The 20277-nt window shown below is 46.1% G+C and overlaps 1 protein-coding gene across 3 annotated transcripts in view; it reads left to right on the top strand.

The window, feature by feature from the left end:
- The window catches only part of Map3k1 (mitogen-activated protein kinase kinase kinase 1), a 65401-nt gene that overhangs the window by 749 nt on the left and 44375 nt on the right, over positions 1 to 20277 (top strand). Inside the window, exon 1 of one of the 3 annotated variants that reach the window (XM_050152834.1) lies at positions 165 to 631. The exons of the other annotated variants lie outside the window; for them this stretch is intronic. Within the exon in view, the coding sequence (XP_050008791.1) occupies positions 165 to 631 (467 nt within the window). Of the gene's footprint in view, positions 1 to 164; positions 632 to 20277 lie in introns of those variants that run through there. 3 annotated transcript variants of the gene reach the window in all.

The following is a 20277-nucleotide window of genomic DNA, read 5'->3' as shown; positions in this document are numbered from 1 at the left end:
CGCCCGCCCGCTCCGCGCTCCCGAGCCAGGCGGCACGGCCTCGCTCGCGCCCGCGCGTTTGGCCCCAGCGCGCGCCCGCCCGCCCGCCGTTCCGCCCGCCCCCCGCGCTCTCCCCGCCCCCTCCCTCCCCCGCAGGCACGAGCGAATGTAGCCCGCGAGAGAAAATGGCGGCGGCGGCGGGCGATCGCGCCTCGTCGTCGGGATTCCCGGGCGCCGCGGCGGCGAGCCCCGAGGCGGGCGGCAGCGGCGGAGCTCTCCAGGGAAGCGGCGCGTCCACGGCGGGCGCGGGGCTGCTGCGGGAGACGGGCAGCGTGGGCCGCGAGCGCGCGGACTGGCGGCGGCGGCAGCTGCGCAAAGTGCGGAGTGTGGAGCTGGACCAGCTGCCCGAGCCGCCGCTCTTCCTCACCGCCTCGCCGCCCTGCCCATCCACTTCCCCGTCGCCGGAGCCCGCGGACGCAGCGGCGGTGGCGGCGGCCGGAGCGAGCGCCTTCCAGCCCGCGGCGGGACCGCCGCCCCCCGGAGCGGCGAGTCGCTGCGGCGGCGCCCACCCTCCCGAGCTGGCTGCCGCGCGGGACAGCGGCGCCCGGAGCCCCGCGGGGACCGAGCCTCCGGCTGCAGCGGCCCCCTCCGGGTGAGCGGCGGGCCGGGCCGGGCGGGCGGGCGGGCAATGAATGAAGCGAGCACGGAGCGCGGCTTCCGGGGCTCCGCTCGTGGGGGCCCGCGTCCCCGAGCCCTGAAGGTCGGGCGGCGCCCGGGACGGGACGGGAACGTGCGGGAGAGTTTGTTATTGTTTGCGGACATGTGACAGGCGTGCGAGCCGCGGAGATGCGGGGCTCCCGGGACTGGACCGAGGGTCGTGCCGAGCCCCCACGGCGCGCGGGCCGTGGGGGACGCGGAGCGCGAAGGTGACGGCGGTGGGTCCGCGCGCTGTGACAGGAAAGAGCCCCTCAGCCCCCACGGGGACGCGCGCCCGCGGCCAGGTACCGGGCCGGGCTTGGGCGGCAGCGCCCGCGGGCGGCGGCCGGGGGATTCCGGGGATTGCGGGAGAACGCCTGTCAAATGGACGCGGTCGGTCGCTCCGGGCTGGCGGGGCGGCCGGGTCTGCGGGGTCTCGTGGCTCCCCTCACTGCGTGTCCTTGGGAATTCCTCCTGCACCTCTGAGGCTACAGCGCCTGGTGCTGGAGTTTGAATCCGCCTTTGAAGTTCGCATTTGGCGGAGTGCTGCAGGATTCAGGACCGGATGTGTCAGCCATTCAGTTTCAAGGCAGTGGGGACTGCGCCCCGCAGCTCCGCTGCGTGGCGGGGACAGGGACCGTGCGGGGCTGCGGGCTTCGCTCGCAGGGGTCTTCCGGTGCACCAGAAGTAGGATGTGCGTAAGATAGTTTACACCAACGGCCCTTTGGCCTCGCCCTTTTTTGGCTACTGGAAATTTTTCTGTTAAGGGAAATTCTTTGAAGTATATGAAACTTCAAAAATTCTGATTCAGCTGTACAGAGGCAGAATCTTGACGAATGTGTGAAGTTGCTAGATGGGTTTTTGTGATAGTCGCCCGGTGGCCCAGTAGGATTTCTTGACATTTGCTATGAGTGGAGAGTGTTTGTGTGTCGAATCTGACAGTAGGAATCCTTGGTTTCGGTTACTTATCAAAGTAATTTGACCCTTTTTTTGTGCCCTGGATTGTTTAAAATCACGGTCAGTTTATTACTCTGAGGTGGTTTCCCTCCCCAACCCCCGCCCCCAGTGGTAAAGTGTGCTGAGCCCTGCCTGTTCTCTGGCAGTGTGGGGAAGAAGGTAGGTAGAGGCCCTGCTGCAGCTCTCCGTGTGCACTTGTACACGTTTCTCACAGCAGATACTTTCCTTTAGGATTTCCTGTTCCTGTGAGGATTAGAAAACCAGAATAAATCTTAGGTGGCAACTGTTACTATAGATCATCTGGAGGTGAAAGAAGAAGAAAAAGCTAACTCCAACTTTGAGGGATTAATTTTCTCTGGTCTTATGAAACCTATTTTTTTTCTATGTGATAATACAGTTTGCCACACTTAAGCATTGTAGTCAGTATAATGACCTGAGTGAAATATAAGAAGAGCTATGAAAATGTCTGTAGAGCTTTAGTGTTGCCTCTGGACATGAATCAGGACAAGGTGAAGGCAGGTAGAACTGACTTGACTGAGTAATCTGGGATTAATTTTCGCATTTTCTTTTTTCTCTCTTTGAGGAGTGGCTTGTAATTAATTGTACAGGCAGCCTTCAAAGTAAGAACTGTTAGCTAGGATGCTGGTGGTACATCTCACGTGTCATATGGGAAAAGCTTCATTTGCAGTAATATTGATTCTCTATCCTTTCTAGATAATAGTGACCCCTACCCCCGTGTTGTAGTACTAGGTTGAAATTCATTTCGCGTGTTGTAGTACTAGGTTGAAATTCATTTCGTTTGCTGGTATAAAGCTTACATCACAAAGAAGAGGTATTCACAATTATTGCCATGTATTTGTGTTTCCTGTTGCAGTGCTTTATTGTTTTATCACTTAAAGTCTTGGGGAAATGATTGTAAAGCAATCAGATCAAATCCCAGCTGAACAGTGTTCCCCTTTTCAGGAAGGTCACGCACATGTGTTAAAGAGGAAAATTTAGTACTAATATCTCGCGGGTTTATTTTCAGTGGTAGTGAAGGACTGACGACCCTTTCTTTGTGTCTAAAGACCTATTGCGTCATTTTGCTGTTTTTTTAAAAACCAGTTTCCAAATTTGAGTCTAAAAATTCAAAGTGTAGAAAATACACATTTGTAAAAGATAACTTATGGGAAATTTATTAAAATCAAAGATTGTCTGCCCCCTCTCCTTCAGAGAAGTAACTGAAGTCAGTGAAAGTTTGTGCCTGTAAGTGGCGCCCAAGGGCTGGGGATTTTTCCTTATACTACGGAATGAGGGGCTTCTCCTTCCTATTTACTGCCTTTGAAGAAAAATTACAGCGTTACTCTCCATTGAACAGGCTGTTGTGAGTTTGGCAGATATAATTACTCCATCCTATTTTTGTAGCTTCTACCAAACTATCAATTTGCCGCCCTGTGAAAGAGCAAGATATGCTGTGCTTGTTAATGTTAGCGTTGCTTAGAACTAAAGCTATTTCATAAGCCGTCTGGTCCTCATAGGCCTCAGTTTCACTTCCTTTAGAAGCTGTTGCTAAAAATAGAACTGACCCTTTGCTAGAAGGGAGGTATAAGAACACTAATAATAAACCTAAAAATAAGTCTCTTCAAACTTTGAGTGGATGATTCCCTAAAATTGTAGAGGTGGCCCCAGAAGTTAGCCTCGCATAAATTCCTTGGGTTTTGTACTCAGGAATTCTCTCCAGGTTTTGTTTCAAACCAGTGAAGGAAATTACTGTATTTTTAAAAGATTAACCTTATTAAATAGGATTCTGGAAGAGAAATATCAGAGCGAGAGTGGTTGCCAGCTTTTGTTTTCTCTTCATATCTGATCTTGGCAAGGGTGACTGGTTAACCAGCATTCCTTACTATATGATTTCCAATACACTATAATGCCTCCATTTTGTTAGCTAGGACTCACTTCTGTAGCTCTTCAAGCATGATGTGTTGCATGTTTTGGAAATGGTCACTGAACTGTGGCCCCCAAAGAGTTCAAAATGTGCAGAGAAAGGGATGTTCTGTTGCTCTCAACAAGAGTAAAAAAAAACCAGCTGCAGTTTGCCTAGACTGAGTCTGCTGCTCTGGCCTCCACCCTGATAGCCAGTTCCAAAGGAAGAAGGGTATGACGCGGGACAGGTGGGGGGGGGGCTGGGTTATCCTGAGGAAAAGCCAGGGGCATTCCCCAGTGCCGAATTAGTACTGCCTTTGCATTCTGTGCTCCGGGTGCTTGCTTGGGCTGAGGGGTAGGTAATGTGTATGGAAGAAATTGGGAAAACACAGCATGGGAAAGCCTTGGTCCACGGAGGATGCTCCCGAGCCCTGTGTCATGGAGTGCTTTGCTTGTGTCACGTGCCATGCGTATCCTTTAGACTGCTTGTCTTCCTCAGTCCTGGCCTTTCTGTCCTTTTAGTTAAAAGTTAGAGTTGCTTAAGAATGTGAAAGAACCTTGTGTCCGAGCTCAGACGTAGTGTCCTAGCGTGATGACCAAGGCCCGGGGTTTGATTGCTGTCATATGCAATATTAAAAATAACAAAGTCGTCTTTAAGAAACGATTTGAGAACATTATTAATCATGAAAGAAGTGAGGGCCAGAGTTAAAATAAATGACTCACTGCAAGTGGGAAGGTAGTCTGGTACTCTGCAGATTGCTGAACGTAAGGATTTTCCCTGTGGCTTAAAACCGTTTGTAGATAGACGGGCATGCTTTAACGCAGTCACCTTTCTTGCCTTCTGTGTGGCAGCAGGTCATGCAGGCCACTACAGCCCTCTCAGGCATGAGATTGCTGTTTGGGGAGGTAAAAAATTAATTGGAGATATAAAAACCCCGTGATTACTCAGCTAGCAGACGAGATAGGATTCAACCCAAGTCACCCTGCTTCTATTGCCCAATTCCTCTCATTAGTTTCTGCTGTTTCCATTTTTGTTTTCAAGTTAATTATTAAATTAATTGATGAACTTTAAAAAGGGAGTTGTTGAGTAGGAGTCATGAGAGGACTGGCTTGGCCTCTTCCCCTGCTTGTACAGCTATGACACATTTCTGTAACCCAGCCTTGCCTAGGACAAGTATTTTACAAGTCACTACTGTTTATGCCTCACCCAACACTTCGGAAAAGAGAATAAATGATTAGTGTTGAATGTTTCCTAGATTCGTGCAGCATTAAATCGTAAGTGAAAGGAGACGAAGAAGCTGGATAGTGTTAGGTTTCATTCATTCGGTGTCGATGAACTTTGCAAGACAGTGGTCTGGTTGACAGAAAGGTCGCCAGTGCAGAGCCTGTGTTTCAGCTTGTGGATGGATGGTAGAGCGGCATGTTTCTCCATACTACGTTCAGTGCGGAGAGACAGAGACAGACAGACTAAAACCAGCGCACTGGGCCTCACCTACACCTTCCTAGCTCCCTGAGGCCAGTTAGTAGCTGCCCAGCCTTGCAAGTCAGTAGCTAGGAAAGGTGAGTTTGCTGGGCTTGCTCCTTTCTTCTGGTTTCCTTCTCTCTGGAGAGCAGCCATGCTGGAGGTTTGGGTGCAGCACTGGTAAATAGTTGCAGACTTGGTTCACACTCTGTGCCTGCTCTGATGGATGTCGACAAAGCTGCAAGTTCGGGCATGATCTTTTTTTTCCTGTTCAAAGAGAAAATTAAAATGAGCATATGGGAGCAGGAAATTCAATATCTGCCAACACTGGTTTTAAAACTCAGTCCTTATTATTAATAAAAGCAGCTCTGGTTAGAAAACAATGCAGGGAACCGCAGAACGTGCTATAGGGCGTAAGATGACCACCACCGCCTTGTCTCCCCTGCCGTCCGGTAGTGCACCCCACTTGATTCGGGCATGTTTGTGTGGAAGGCAGTTCTGTACTGCCAATGTTTGGCTCGTTGGCTTGATACCTTGATGTTACAGACTGAGATGTTACGGAATGCTAAGCAGAAATTTTAAGTCCTAGCTAGGTACACATATAAATTCTTACCGTGGCCATTGGACCTCTTGAAGACTCAAGAGGAAGTCTCCGGAGCCACATGGGGCAGCATGCACTGTGCTGTAGTTAGTGAAAAAAAGTATGTTTGTCACATGTATGCCTGTCTGTCCGGGGCATGTGTGGAGTAGGAGGGGGTAGATACTAGACGGCAGGTGGGAGCTTGGCTTCCTGGATGGCTCAAGTACCATTAACTGATATGTTATCGAATCATCTTAAGCAGGTCGTGCAGCATTCTGAACCCTAAATATCCTAGCAGGACCGTGTTCTTCATCCCTTTTCCCAGAATCAGTTTTTAATGTGTTGTACCTTGCTGGTGTAGAGCAGCAGTTTGCTGGTATATAGTGAGCAGTCATAGAAAATGCCACAAATAAAATGTCAAAGCTGTGACTATTAGCTTATTTCAATAACTTAAGTGTAAGTATAAAATAATTTAGCAGTTCTTCCTTGGAGACTTTAGGCTTAAGTCCTCAGGGTGGCCTGAGCCTTCTCTCTTCTGTTTCCTTACACTGACCATTCAGAAGTCTGGAGTTTGTTTTCCTGGCCATGACCGCTCACTGCATGCAGACTTAGGACCTAGGAATCCTCCTTGGCACCGGCCTCCCTCTCCCTCAGCTGCTGACTCTCAGGTGCCTGGCAGTTTGACCTGTTGCCTCCTCCCTAGTTGAGGCATCCACCATCTCTTATAGACTGCAGATCAGACTCTTGGGCACCCTGTTTCCCACTCTTGCCCTTCAGTCCGTTTTCCACGACACACACCTGAGTGACCATTTAAATGTAAACCTAGCCTTCGCATCCTCCCTCCAGAAAAACAATTCTGTTAAGTCCAGAGCCTTTCAAACCCTTTTCATTGGAATAAAGAACAAATGAATTCATAGCATTCCCTCAGGAGTCCCTGCCTGGCTGGTTCACTGCATCTCAGACCCATCCTGGCTCACCCTAGTCCCTAGGCTCCCTCATTCATTTCCTTACACTCCGAATACTGCCTCCTGCTGGGGGCTTGTGCTTTTCATGTTCCCTCTGTCTCCACTCTTCTCTCAGTTCTTGAGGTGGCTTCATTGTTGAAATCTTAGTCCATTGTCCCTTTCTTAGGAAAGCTTTTCACTTGCTGTCTGGCTTTTGTGTCTGTAGTGTCACGATTGATATTGTTGAGATTTTAAATTTGACTCCTTTGTTGAATGACTGCTAGCCCCAGAAGTCCATGTGACCTGAGTGGGCAGGACTGTGGCTGGGTAGGAATGGAGCACCCAGCAAAATGCTGGGTGCATACTAAACACTTGGCAGCTGTGTTGAAACAGAACGTGAGCGAGAGTGCGCTGTGGCGTGTTCAAACAAGTGGATCCTCTGTTCCTCCCTCTGGTCAGATGGAGTTTATGGCCTAGCCCAGAGGGGCTCAAGCAGCAAAAGCATACAGGCTTACAGGCTCTTGGTAAACTGACTGGGAAGTTCCTGGACTTTAGCAGTGCCTGGAGCCTCTGTTAAGTAGGTCGGCTCAGTGTGGTCTAGAGTGGCTGTACTACCTGGTCGCGCTCAGGTAGAAGGAATTTGCTCAGTGCCTAAGATTCTTCTGTACTTACTGGGAGTCGAGGATGCACACGTAGGAATAAGTTCACCCATTTAGGTGTTGTGCCTTAATAGAACTATTTATTCTTTTACCAACTTCTCAGCGCATTGTTCAAACTTAAGATATACTTTCAGGATTTTTGTCTTTGAAAACTGTCTTCTAAGATTTATAATCTTGGTAAGTCACTTTGGGATGAGTAGAAGTTCCCATTTACATTAAAGAAAAGATTTGCTAGGCAAGCACTGTATGAGATTTCAGGCGCCCTGGAGCTGTGTAACAGGAACCAGACAGGCGGTAACTGAACCCAGCAGTCCTTACCTAGAACACGATTTAGTACTGGAGAAGGCCCTGGCAGCCACGGGGGGGGGGGGGGGGGGGGGGGGGGGGGGTGGATTTGTGAAGGCCTTTGATTTTACAAGAGTCTTGGGGCATTTGTTACTAGACTTAACACTTATTTGGGGTGTTACAGTCTTGATGTTCCTGCCTCACAGTATTTAAAGGAGCATAGTGTGAACATTGCAAGAAACAGGCAGGTTCCTTTATGGCAGAGGGATTGGCAGGGCCACCTGGTGTTGGTACAGTTGGCTCCACCTGGATAGACAGCATTGTTGGTTAAACCATAGCACCATTCAGCAGCATGGTGTGGAGCATCAGCTCTTCCGACCTGTAACATGAGTGGAACCTAAGTATAAAATCATGTCTATTATAAATAAGAAGTATGGCTTCTTATCTAAAGTTGTCATCTTCCAGTCATCTCAGAGCTTGTAGCATGTATTAAGGAAATTTCCCCAGCTATTTATAGAAAGCGTTTTAATGCTTCAGATGGTAAGCCTCTTGGTTGTCTGGAGCTGCAGCTCTGTAGCCTAGATGGTGAGTAAATGAAGTGTGCTTTAGCGTTGCATAAAAGTGGATGCTGCTCCTTAGAAACACCTGTGCATTCTCTGCATGGGAAAACCTCTGTGTTTGTTGGTCTGTGTCATCTTAAACCTTGCAATTACTCTGAAATAATAATAAGCATTAAGCTGCCACCAGTATATCCCGACCTTTTCCCTAGATGTCCAAGGGTCAGCACTCAGCTGCAGCTTCCCTGCATTGACAAAATTATGTAAATTACTGAAGGATTTGGGTTGTTAGAGCTACTTGCAAAATATTAATTGTGTATGTGTTCTGTGATAGTATAGTATTCAGTTTCTACTCTTTTCCTTCCTAAAAGTATTTTAATTGGCTATTTCTGTTACTGGTCTGCAAGATTTCTGTTGGTGATTTTTTATTGGACCTTAGTTTTTAGAAAGATGTGACAGGTTGGGGAGGTGGCTTAGTTGTAAAATATGCTTAGCAGGCTCAGAGGCTGTGCAGAAAAAAGTAAACAGATGGACATACAGAAAAAGATGTGCTAATTGGTGTGTATATTCTCATGTTATTTTTTTAGCAATTGAACCCAGAGTCTCTTACATGCTAACCAAGGGCTCTCTCACTGAGCCAGATTCTTGAAATGGGTTTTGTGTCTTATTTTGGGGTGATGGGCATTAACATAGGGTCTTCTTATATAGTTCAGGTTAGCTTTAAACTCACAATGTAGCCTATCTGCCTTGAAATTGCTAAATCCCTCTGCTTCTGCTTTCCAAGTTCTAGGACATGTGCTTACCACACCTGGCTTAGTTTTTGTGTCTTAATCTAGTTTATTCTGAATTTTAGAAATAATTTTTTTTTTTTTTTAGTATACTGGCACCTCCCAGCTGTTTATATTACAGGGAGGATTCAATGGCATTTTCATCTTTCCAGATCTTGGTAATAGCCACAGTTGAAAGAAGTAAACTTCATCAATAAAATGATAAGACAGTCCTTTTGGAAGCAACAGAAGGATATACTTGTTAGCAGTTTTGTTAGCAAATGGGGTCTTCTTACTATACTGTGTAGCACTGTAGAAATTTCTCCTTGGCAGCACTGTGCTAACTTTTAGTAAGCATGGCTGTTTACTGAGGACTGCATAAAAGTCTCAAATAATGTCAGTAACTAGACAGTTTATTATCTTTAGACATTTATATTTTTTTGAGTTGTTCTATTAAGCTGTAGTGACTTATATATTTAATATATAAATTAAATATACTTACAAATAAGTATATATTTATATACTTGTGCCCTTAGTTCATAAAATGGGTATACTGGCATAAATTACTGGTCAAAGGTAATGTGTATTTAAAAATGCAGTAATATAGCTGCACTGCCCAGTTGATTTTCCCAGCCTTGTCAGTCTGTAGATTACCACAGCTGTGTTCATCTCCGTCCCTGTCAACCTGCGCGTGGAAGCAGGTGGCTCACTTTTAGTGCGAGTGTCTGTCTGGTAAATCTAGACAGTTTCATGCTCCTTTTGTGTTTCATTTCACACATGGAAGTAAATTATTATTCTTACTGATTTCTAAGGGCTTTTTGAATATTAGTAATATTACCCCTGACATTTATTGCAGTTTTCTTGGTTTGTATTATGACTACAGCTTGACTGTAGTATTTTCGCACTCAGAATCATTATAGTTTTGTTTTCATATTTCAGTTCTTTCTTCCAGGGTGTGTCTGGAGTGGGTCAGTGTACAGAAGCTGTGTGTGATCCGGGTTTCCCCACTGGAGCAGTGGAGCTGGAAACTTGGTTGACTACTTCCTTTTTCTCGCCTGTGAACTAGGTTATAAAGTCTACTTCAGAGTTGTTAGGAAGGCTGAAAGAATTCACGTTTGTGTGGCTCTTTTAAAAAGTAAACTATAAATGCTGTCTAAATGTTCACTATTATTCTATTAATATTTTATTGGTTTTTAAAAATAACCTAAATCTCAGACTCGTCTGAACTTTAGGTAGGTAGCATTATTTTATTCGGATGACTAGTGAAATGTCTCAGCACTGTTTATTGGGTAAGAAAAAATTGTTTTCCTTTACCGTCTATTAAATTTTCAACGTAATTGAAAATTTCCTAAGACGTGTATTTCAGATTTTTTCTTGCTCAGGATGGGACGTCTTGTGAAAGATAAGGTGAAAGCCAGCTGTTGCCCAGAAACGGGCATTCTGCTGACTCATCCTGATGGTATTTGGTGTCTAAACGTCTTGGCTTTGGTGATGGCACTCTGCATCCAGCTGTCACCTGGGTAGCTCCCCCCCCCCCCCCCCCCCCCGTGGGATGATAGTGCCCAGGAGCTGCAAGTCCTCTGTCAGTCTTGACCTTTGTTCTCCCAGCCCTCCATCCTCATCCTCACACAGGGTTGCCTTCCTGGGGGAAATGCTGCCGCCATCTCCCTAATTGCTCCGCTCCCATCAACCTCCTCCCCCTCAGTTGGCCTCCCTCTTTCCATCAGGGATGGCTGTCAACCCAGGGGCGGCCGCCTTAAAGACATGGGGATGCCGTGTAGATGCTCTGACACTCAAGGTCCCTCCCATGGTCACCCTTTACTGCAGATGTTCTTTCCCACTTTTTGGAGGATTCCTATCTGAAATGTTCATTCTGTTTCCGCAGCGAGGTACTTTGTGTGGGTTTTTTTTATTCTTTTTGAAATAAAGAATTATTGGTATTCTACTAAAAATAAATGTCTATTTGTGGAAGTCAGTACTGTGCTGTAAAAACTGCTGAACTCTTTGATTTACAGCTTCTCTATATTTTAGAAAAGCACTGTTTTTAAAGCTTTGTAGTTTTCTCTTTATCGCCGTATATGTGATCATGGCTTTCGGCACAACAGTATTTACAATGTCTGAAGCGCACATTGTTGTAAAATGAATCAAATGTTCTAACTGATCGGTGTTAAAATTTCAGACTTGCAGTGGCAGGGGAAAAATGTTGGTACCAAGCCGAGACTACCCTTGAGACTAATCCAAGGCCATCACGGGTCAGACAAATACGCTCAAATGCTCCAAGCAGAGAGCTTGGCTGGGCATGAACACGTCTGTGGCAGGTTTGTGTCAGCTGTCAGGCCTCCACAGCCCCTCTCCAGGGACCTGGAGTGGTGTTCTTAGAGAAGTGGAAGACTGGAGTAGTGGGTGTGCCAGGTGAATGGACTGTGTGCCTTCTGTCAGCACTCCTACGACGGGACACCACACCTTGGCTGTACCTGCTGGGAGCTAGATGTCAGGGTGCTGGGAGAAGCTGGGAAGTGTGTGCAGGGTGCTGCAGTCCTGTAGTGTTCCGAAGACTGGGACACGTGCTTTCCTGGGACCGGATGGGTGGAAAGTAGAGGCCCACAAATCAGTGGTTATCTATAATTAGAAACATGTCAGGTATAGTTCAGGCAGCCCCGCCTGAGTGGAATAGGGTACAGATGGGGCTCAGAGACCAAGCTGAGGACAAGGTCTCTGGCCCTGGCCAGCTGGAGAACTGGACCGAATTCTCTGCCTTATTTTTTGCTCCATTGACTGATCCTTAGGTCTCAGTGCTTAGAACAAAATAAAAAGCCTTTGTAGTTGGACAGGTAACCACAGTGCACCAGGAAGTGGGTCAGCAGGCTTAGAGGAGGAGTGGCGTGGCGAGCTGGGAGCCAGACCCGTCAGCTACCTGTTGCTGGCAGCTCCTTGGAGTGAATGCTGCCCCTTCACATTTCTCAGTCCAGAGTGAGGCTCCTGGTATCCACTAGTGACCTTAAAGGCTTGCCCCACCTTTGCTCACTCCCTCAAGGTTACCCTTTAGCTACTCTTGTTTTAGCAAAGGCTGTTTGTGTACATAGTGATCATCTCGTTATAAATTCATTTTCCCTTACTATTTTGAAAGATTTTTCCAGAAAAATGGAAAACCACAGCTTTTAGTCTCTGTGATGCAGAGTAAAATAGCTGACAGACCGGGCTTTTGAGGCTGAGGCCCGAAACCAGTGCACTGTGAGTGGAGGACAGTCCCAAGACAGACCCAAGGAGGAGTGTCAGAGAGCCACGGGTTTGCAGACTGGTGGCCAGCTCAGGTGCAGCTCCTCCTCTGAACCTCCTGACCCACGTCCTGGTACACTGTGGTTACTGTTGCCTATCAGTGTTCTGTACGGTGAAGTGTTTGGTTTACACATCCCCTACTTTTCCTTTTAAGTTCTTGTTCCTTTTTTAAATTTAATTTTGAAAGTTATTTTTTTGTGGCTAAACTTATTGAAAGTTTTTTTTTTTAATTTATAAACTCTTGCTATTTCAAACCTATATACCACCCATAAAGAGATGCTTAAATGAATATAAGGAAAAACAGTGGAAGGCTAAGCATGGCTCTATCTACCTGGAATCCCAGCACTTCACAGACTGAAGCAGGAGGATGTTCCAGGCTAGCCTGAGGGGCATATCTTAAATTAACCCATTTCTGTTAATGTGTGTATGTGGCTTGCTGGTAAGGGTCTGGTGTCTGTCTCCTTCATGAACTACATGGGATCTCCCTGACTCCACCTACTTTCTCTCTATATCCCTTTTCAGATTTCCCGCTTGGCTTTACTCTGCTCAACCATTGGCCAAAACAGCTGCTTTACTAACCAGGGGTGATAAAACACACAGCATACAGAGGGGAATCCCACATCAGTGCCAGATCCAGTCTATACACACACACACACCCAGGAGGGGGCAGTGAAGCCACAGGAAAAAAATATCATATATGAAATAACATTAAGTAATGAGGAAATGCTTTTAAGGAAGCTTGTAATTGGTGAGGAGAATATTTTTTTGCAGAGCAGAGAAAATAGAACATATTTAGCAGGCAGTACCTAGTTAGGAAGCAGACCTGACAGTAGCTATAAATCTACTTTCTGGTAACTTCTGCTACCTTTTTAGCTCAGAGTTAATTCTATAAAGGGATGTTGGCCAGGGACAGCCTCTGATGAGCAAAGCCACCCTTCAGCTTCCTGTGTTTAAAAAGGCTGGTTCATGAACACACATGATGGCATTTTTTTTTTCTTAAAACTTGGTGACAGTTTCTAATTGTGAAAGTTGCTAATGATGTCTTGATTCTTTTCACATAATTTGGGCAGGAGCAGAAGTTTCTGGAAACTGAACTAAACTATGACTCCTTTTATATTTCTTCTGCATCTAATAATTTTGTTTTCAAACTCTAGAAAATGATTGTACTGAACTAGGTCTGGAATAAGACTGACTGGTCTAGACCTCCTGATGACCCCAGCTTCAGGGGAGTTCACACAGACCTGGCCCATGGCAGTTTTCACACACCACATTCACTGGGCCTTTAGCAGTAATTACTCTTTGTCTTGGCTTGGTGAAGAATCCTCAACCCTTCCTGCTTCCAAAAAGCCTACCCCATTCCAACAGTTGCCTGGTCCTGCAGTCAGATATCTAGATATGTGTTTGGGGTCTTACAGTATGTTCCCAGCCTGTCATGCCCAGACAAAGCAGTGTGAAGGGTAGAGCAGTTGTTAGGAACCTTGAACCCTGAAAGCATTCGGAAGCCCTTGTGACAGACTGTGCTAGCCATCTGTGAGTTGTCACTAGGACATAAGGCAACTGGAAATAAAGCGCTGTCGTCTGCACAGTGCGCACTGAGTCCATCCTGCAGTGTGCAAAACGGAGAGTGGGGCCTTCTCTTCACTGCAAGAGGGCATGCTAGGGGAGCCTTGACCGCAGTGCCAAAGACATGGGGGGCAAAGCCTCCCTCTGGGGCGCAGATCCACAGAGGCACTTTGGGCATCAGAAAGGAAAGGTTTATGCTCAGAACGTGTTGCTTTCTCTTCTGTCCCCTTTCTGGGCCAAGTTTTGTTGATAAGGTACAAAGTCATTAGTGTCTGGAGTCAGCTAATCTCAGAATCCAGCAGTTGTACAGTGGAATGCCCATAGCTCTGCTCTCTGGAGCAGAGACGCCATGCTCAGCTCTCCCAGGTAGACACGCGATAGCTCTGTGCTCTTGAGGCACACGCGATGAAGCTCCGACCCAGGATGGACGTAGGCTAGAATCTTCCCGGTAAGCGCACCTTGGGGTGCTTACACGCATTATTAGAAATGGGCTAGTCCAGGTGCGAGAGTTAGCCGAGAAGAGGCTAGATATAATGGGCAAGCAGTGTTTAAAAGAATACAGTTTGTGTGTTGTTATTTCGGGCATGAGCTAGCAGGCGGCCGGGGTGCTGGGGACGCAGCCCCGCCGCTCCTATTTCAACAGAATGCTGTGTCCATGTTGATGGGTCCCCAAAGGACTAAATGTCACAAATCTTAAAGTTAGCAGAAACCTCTTTTCTAGGGCTGGAGTTGTAGTTCAGTTGGTTGTGTTTGCCGGGTGGTGTACTCTGGTTTGATCCCTAGTACCACGTGAATCTGAGAGTAGGGGAAATTCCTTTGACCTCAGTGCTTAGGAGGTGGAGACCTGAGGATCAGAAGTTCAGGGCCAACCTAGGGTGCCTGGAACCCCCCAGAACTGGTTTGGGGGGGTTGTCAAACCACCCTTTCACGGGGGTTGCATACCAGATATTTACATTGCTACCAATAACAGCTGCAAAATTACAGTTATGAAATAGCAACAAAGCTAATTTCATGGTTGGGTTCACCACAGCATGAGGAACTGTGTAAAAGGATCACACACAGCATTGAGAACCACTGCTCAAGAAAGGGGGCTGAGGGCCACCCTTTATTAGGAAGCTGCTCTTGTGTCCCTCTCCCCTTGAGACGCCACCCACTGCCCTCGGCATCCGTATGGTGGTCTTCGGTGCTGCCTTTTCACCGCCTGCCTCCATGCTACTCTCCGATGTGCTACCGCAGGGTCTTTCCCCGTTTTTTTCAGTGTGTTTCCCGTTGTAATCAAGCACTGTGTGATTTAGCATTTGTTATGCCGTGTTACTGGGTTTTTGTTTTGTCTTTTAATGCTTAGGATTACCTATGCTAAACTCTCTGTCCTTGTACTTTGGGTTCCATCTGCTCCAGTTGTTTCTTTTTGTGTGTATTTAGAGCACATGAACTAATTTTATAATGACCAAAATTTTTTTTTTCAAATTGCAAAAATCAGCCCAAAGACATAAGAATTGTGCTGTTGGCTGCTGATTTTTTAATGCTAATTTAGGATTGATACTTTTAATGCAGTGATAATGGCAATATTTGCATGGCTTTGAAAGTATTTCAGTTTGGGAATCTGCTTTAAATGTTGATTCATTCTTTTCCCATATTCTTAGGCAGCCACATTAGTTGGAGTCTTTTTATATATAATGTTCTTTCCTTAAATAGTTAAAATTGTCTTGGAAATCTCATCACTGGCTATTCTAACTTAGCCTTCCATGGGTCTTGCTGTTTATTTGGTTCACTGTGAACTTGGAGTTCAGAGCCTGTAGTCATTGCAGAATCTGGTAGCTCTCCACACAGGCTTCTGTTACCTAGGAGTCCTACCTAGGGTAGGAGCTGGGGACTGGTCTTGTCATCTCTCTAGCCCCTGTGGCTTTTACTGTCTCCAGCAATAGTAGCCTTCCTTCTAGAGTCGTTCTTTTTTGGTTTTTGTTTGTTTGCCAATTCTAATACTGTCCTTTTTTTAATTGGTTTTTATTGAGCTCTACATTTTTTTTCTCTGCTCCCCTCCCTTCCTCGCCCCTCCTGTTCTACCCTCTCCCAATGTCCCCATGTTCCCAATTTACTCAGGAGATCTTGTCTTTTTCTACTTCCCATGTAGATTAGATCCATGAATGTCTCTCTTAGGGTCCTCATTGTGGTCTAGGTTCTCTGGGATTGTGAATTGTGGGCTGGTTTTCTTTGCTTTATGTCTAAAAGCCCCTGATGAGTAAGTACATATGATGGTTGTCTTTCTGGGTCTGGGTTACCTCACTCTTTCTTAAAGTCAGGCAACTGAGGTTGTGTAGATGCCACCTCTGGTCTTGGGTAGCAGAGGCCTAGGCTGTGTTGCTGTACCTGAAACCTCCCAGCCCTGAGGATTCAGATACCCTGTAACTGTCCTCATAAACAAGCCTTGCTCAGAAGGGCATTGAGCAGCTCTGGCAGCAGTATGCATGCAGCCCTGGGTAAAGAAGCAGGAATGTACATGCAGCGTGGGTACGGAAGCAAGAGTGTTGCGTGCAGCTGTGGGTACGGAAGCAGCCATTTACACTCCTTTGTAGGCTGGAGCAGGAAGGTAGGATCAGTCCTGAGTCACTGAACTTGAAAACCTTCTTTCTAGGTAATTAGACCTTGAGAGAGGAGAGGAGGAATGATTCCAGAAGGTCTTGGGCTTCCTAATCTGGTTTCTGCAGTGACAACAAAAGAGAGACCCAGTCTCCAGTAAGGTGAAAGATGAGGATCAACACAGGAGGCTGTCCTCTGACTTCCCCATGTTCTGACGGCACAAATGCTCCCACACCCACACACTTGCTGCCCATTCACCATTCTTGTGAAACCAAACACAGATTTAGTTTTAAATGCATTCCCTGTGACAAGAGACTCGACTCCAAATGTGGTTAATTTCCTTATTAGACACACGTTGTTTTTTGGACTTTGTTTTGTTTTGCCAGCAGAATGAGAGATGTGTGGGTGTACGCATTCATTAAAGTAATTGTTAGCACCTGTGCGGCACTTAACCTTGCTCTGAGAGCTTGCCCAAACTTTGGCTCTCATGGGGGAATAATTTTTGTTCACAGATGGGAATAATTTGGGAGGTTGGGTGGGAAAGGAAAGAGTGACAGTTCCAGACCTGGACCTTGATGCTGCCTGTAGCCCAGTGAACTGTGCACACTCCGGAGCCTCCTCTGCTTCCTCGGACACTTGGGAAGTCACTTCATGAGCGAGCTCTGCTGTAGCATAGGCTCCTTATTAATGGGTCTGGAGATTGCTGGGAGAAAGCTAGTTTTACCTTCCAGCAGTGATCATTTTAAACTCATTTTAGACCAGTATTTTTTTTTTCTTTTGGTATGTTTTGATTGTTGGTTGAGCCTCTTAACTAGTTTGACTAAAGACCAGCATCCAGTGTCAAGTTCTACCTAGAGTTCGAATCATTTGTTCTCCTGTTGCTACTTCTTCCACTAGTGAAGTAAGTTAACGAACGCCTGCCTACCAAGTGTGGGGCTTTATTTTGTGTTGAGTGGGCATCTTTGATAATTAAAAGAACTTAATGTCTCTGTTCCATTTGTTGTTCCAATAAAGGAGATGCTTTTGAATCTAACTACAGAGAGGGCCCTTAACTGTGTCTCTTACATTGCCGAGTCTTGTTTTCTTCAGTACTGATAATGTGTTTGCCACCCCGTAAATCTCATATATTGGCACTTTAACTTGGTACATGACTGGCACAGTTTGCCATGTGGGTGCCGCTACGCCAGAAACTAAGCCATCCCCAAGTCAAAGCTGGTGTTTGGGAGGTCCCTACAGTGTGATGTTTGGTTCTCTAGCCACTTTCTGATTCCTGGGAGCTAGTCTCACAACGAGCTCTTGAAGAAAATCCCCTGGGAGGTGATGTCTTCTGGGGATGCTGGGTCTGAGGACACCTGGAGACAAAGAACTTGTGTAAAGGTCATCTCCTGTCTCACTGCACTCATAGTAATTCCCTCGAATGTTACCTTTCCTAAGAACATGATTGACAAAAATACTAATTTTTTTTTTTTTTGAGAAGTCAGTGGACGGTCCCTACTGACAAATGTAGCGCCTTAGTGGTAGCTCCAGGTTCGTGTCCATATCTCTGAGAAGACAACAGGGAATGTTACATCTGGTTGTTCCCTAAGGCCAGTATTTCCTGAAAGAGGGGGACCCTACTGAGGAACTGGGACATTGCCAAGTGAGGGACACAGGAGAGGCAAGAAAGAGAGCTTTCTCAAAGAGCAGATGGTTAGACAGATGAGGGCCACAGAGACAGAGAGGGTGGCGGAGAGGTAGCTGCTGTACTTTAGTGTGGTATGTAAGGCAGGTGGAAGCACAGCCTCCACTAGGCAAGCCTGGGGAGGAGGGAGGCTGGAGAGACGAGTGTGAACCAGGTCGTTTGCAAAGACTAAGCATTTGGGGGCTGTTAGGTAGGTTTCTGTCTTAAGACAGAAAGAGACAGATTTTCACAGGTTTTTGGAGCAAAGAGTTTTGTTTGTTAAGTAGTGAGTGTGCTTTTCTGAACTGTTTCTCGAGGAAGTTTAGGAGGGGCTTAACTGGGGGGCGGGGGGTCACAGGAAGCCAGTGTGCTGAAGTTTGCCATGGTAATGAAATGAAGTACATGCATAGGAGTTTCCTTGTTTAGTTATTATAGTTCGTAATGTAACAAAACCCTGGCTCAGCAGACTCATGAAGAATTGGCTATGCCAAACGCTAGGACTAAAACAGCGACAACACACGAGTCCCTGCCCTCACAACATTGCATCCTTATGGACATGGTCCTGACTGTGCCCAGACCCATTAGCGTGATCTGGTCACATTTTTTCCTTTGGACTTTTATTAAAATGTTGTAAGTGCATTCTTTAACCCTTCAGCCCATTGTTCTGCCATCCAGATTGTCCTTTTAGATTATCTTGTACAGTCTGTACACAGTCCAGCTTGCTCAGCATGTCTGTGACTGGTAATAGTCAAGCTTTGCTATCTTAGAAGCAGAGGTGTGGCAGCATCTAGTGGGCAGTGCAAGGATTCAGAATCATGAGAAGATACAAAGTTTCAGAGTGATTGTTTAGAAAAACAATTTGAGACTTATAGAAGTTCTGTGTATAGCTCACTCTCTTGCACATGGAGAGCTTTGTCAGATGGACAGTGTAATAACACAACTAATAAGATATAAATATTTAACTTGTTTTGTTTTGAGACACAGTCCTGCTAAATAGCCCCAGCTTGCCCCAACAGCATCCTCCTGCTGGGATCACAAGACTGCCCAACCCCGTTCATTCCTACTTCTGTTTTGGTTTCTTTTGTAGTGTTTGCTAGGCAAGTGTTGCTCCAGAGTGTAGTCTGTCTTACAGGATGTACTTGGAATAATGAACAAAATTGAGTTTTGTGGCTTGCTTCAATACATTTCAGTTGTATAGTTTGGTCACATACGTTTGGTTTTCAGGACAGGGTTTCTCTGTTTAACCCCTAGCTGTCCCAAGAACTTGCACTGTAGACCAGGCTATCCTCAAACTCACAGATATCTGCCTGCTTTCTGAGTACTGGGATTAAAGATACCTGTACATCTTGCAAATCTTGGGATAAACTTGAAAACTGTAGAAATAAAAGCACCACTGTTACAATAAAAGAAACTGGCATCTGTCCACGGACTAGTAGCGAGGACCAGGGAAAAGCTGCAGGTGCAGCCATCTGAGTTTCTTTCTTTAAGAGAAGGGTTGGCTTTTTTTCAGAATGATGCTGGGGAAAGTGTGTATCTACACGCAGAAGAATGGAACTAGATCCCTGTCTTCCATCCTGTGCAAAATCAGTCCAGAGTAAATCAGAGACCTAAGATAGAAGCACAGACAAGGACTTTCTGAAAAAGTCTTCAGTGGCTCAAGATATAACAGCACAAGTTAAAAAGCTGCTGCCACGGCTGATTTACCAGCTGCTCATCTGATGGAATGAATACCCAGAATATATAAAATATCCCAGTTGATAATTGAACAAATGAATAGGCAGTTCTCAGAGGAAGTACAACATTTGACCAACAAATGAAAACAAGAAATGTTCACAATTCCTAACCAGTAGAGAAATGCAGATTAAAACTGTATTGAGCCAATGGTAGTGTATGGGCGTGACCCAGCACTGGGGAGATTTTAGGAGGTGGGAGGAATAGGAGGCTGAGGCCATCACTTACATAGTGAGTTCAAGACCAGCCTCAGCTACATAAGATGCTGTCTTAAAAACTCAAAAGGAAAAACTGCAATAAGATCCCTGTTGTCTGGAAAACGGGCAGCTGCTGATGAGGATGGTGGCAGCCCTCCTACCCTGCTGGTAGGAGTGTTAGCTGACTTAGCAACTATGGCAGTCAGTTTGGAAGGTCCTTAGAAAAACACAAGTAGAATTCCCATGTCATCTCGTTATCCACTCGTGGATAGCTGCCTAAAGAATCTTAAGTCTGAATACCTGCAGCGATACCTGCACACTGCAAGGTGTAGGACCAGCCCAGTTGTCCCTCAGCAGACGAATATAGATAAAATGTGGTGTGAGTATACACCAGGCAGTTTTATTCAGACAAAAAGACAAAACCATGCTGTTTGCAGGAAAATAGGCAGAACTGCAAATTATTGTGTTAAACAAAATGAGCTAGA

The sequence above is a fragment of the Alexandromys fortis genome, unplaced genomic scaffold (genome assembly GCF_014885135.2).
Source record: "Alexandromys fortis isolate MF-2015 unplaced genomic scaffold, M_Fortis_MF-2015_v1.1 scaffold_73, whole genome shotgun sequence".
In the NCBI taxonomy this organism is placed as follows: Eukaryota; Metazoa; Chordata; class Mammalia; order Rodentia; family Cricetidae; genus Alexandromys; species Alexandromys fortis.
This window is presented reverse-complemented; position numbering and strand designations above follow the sequence as displayed.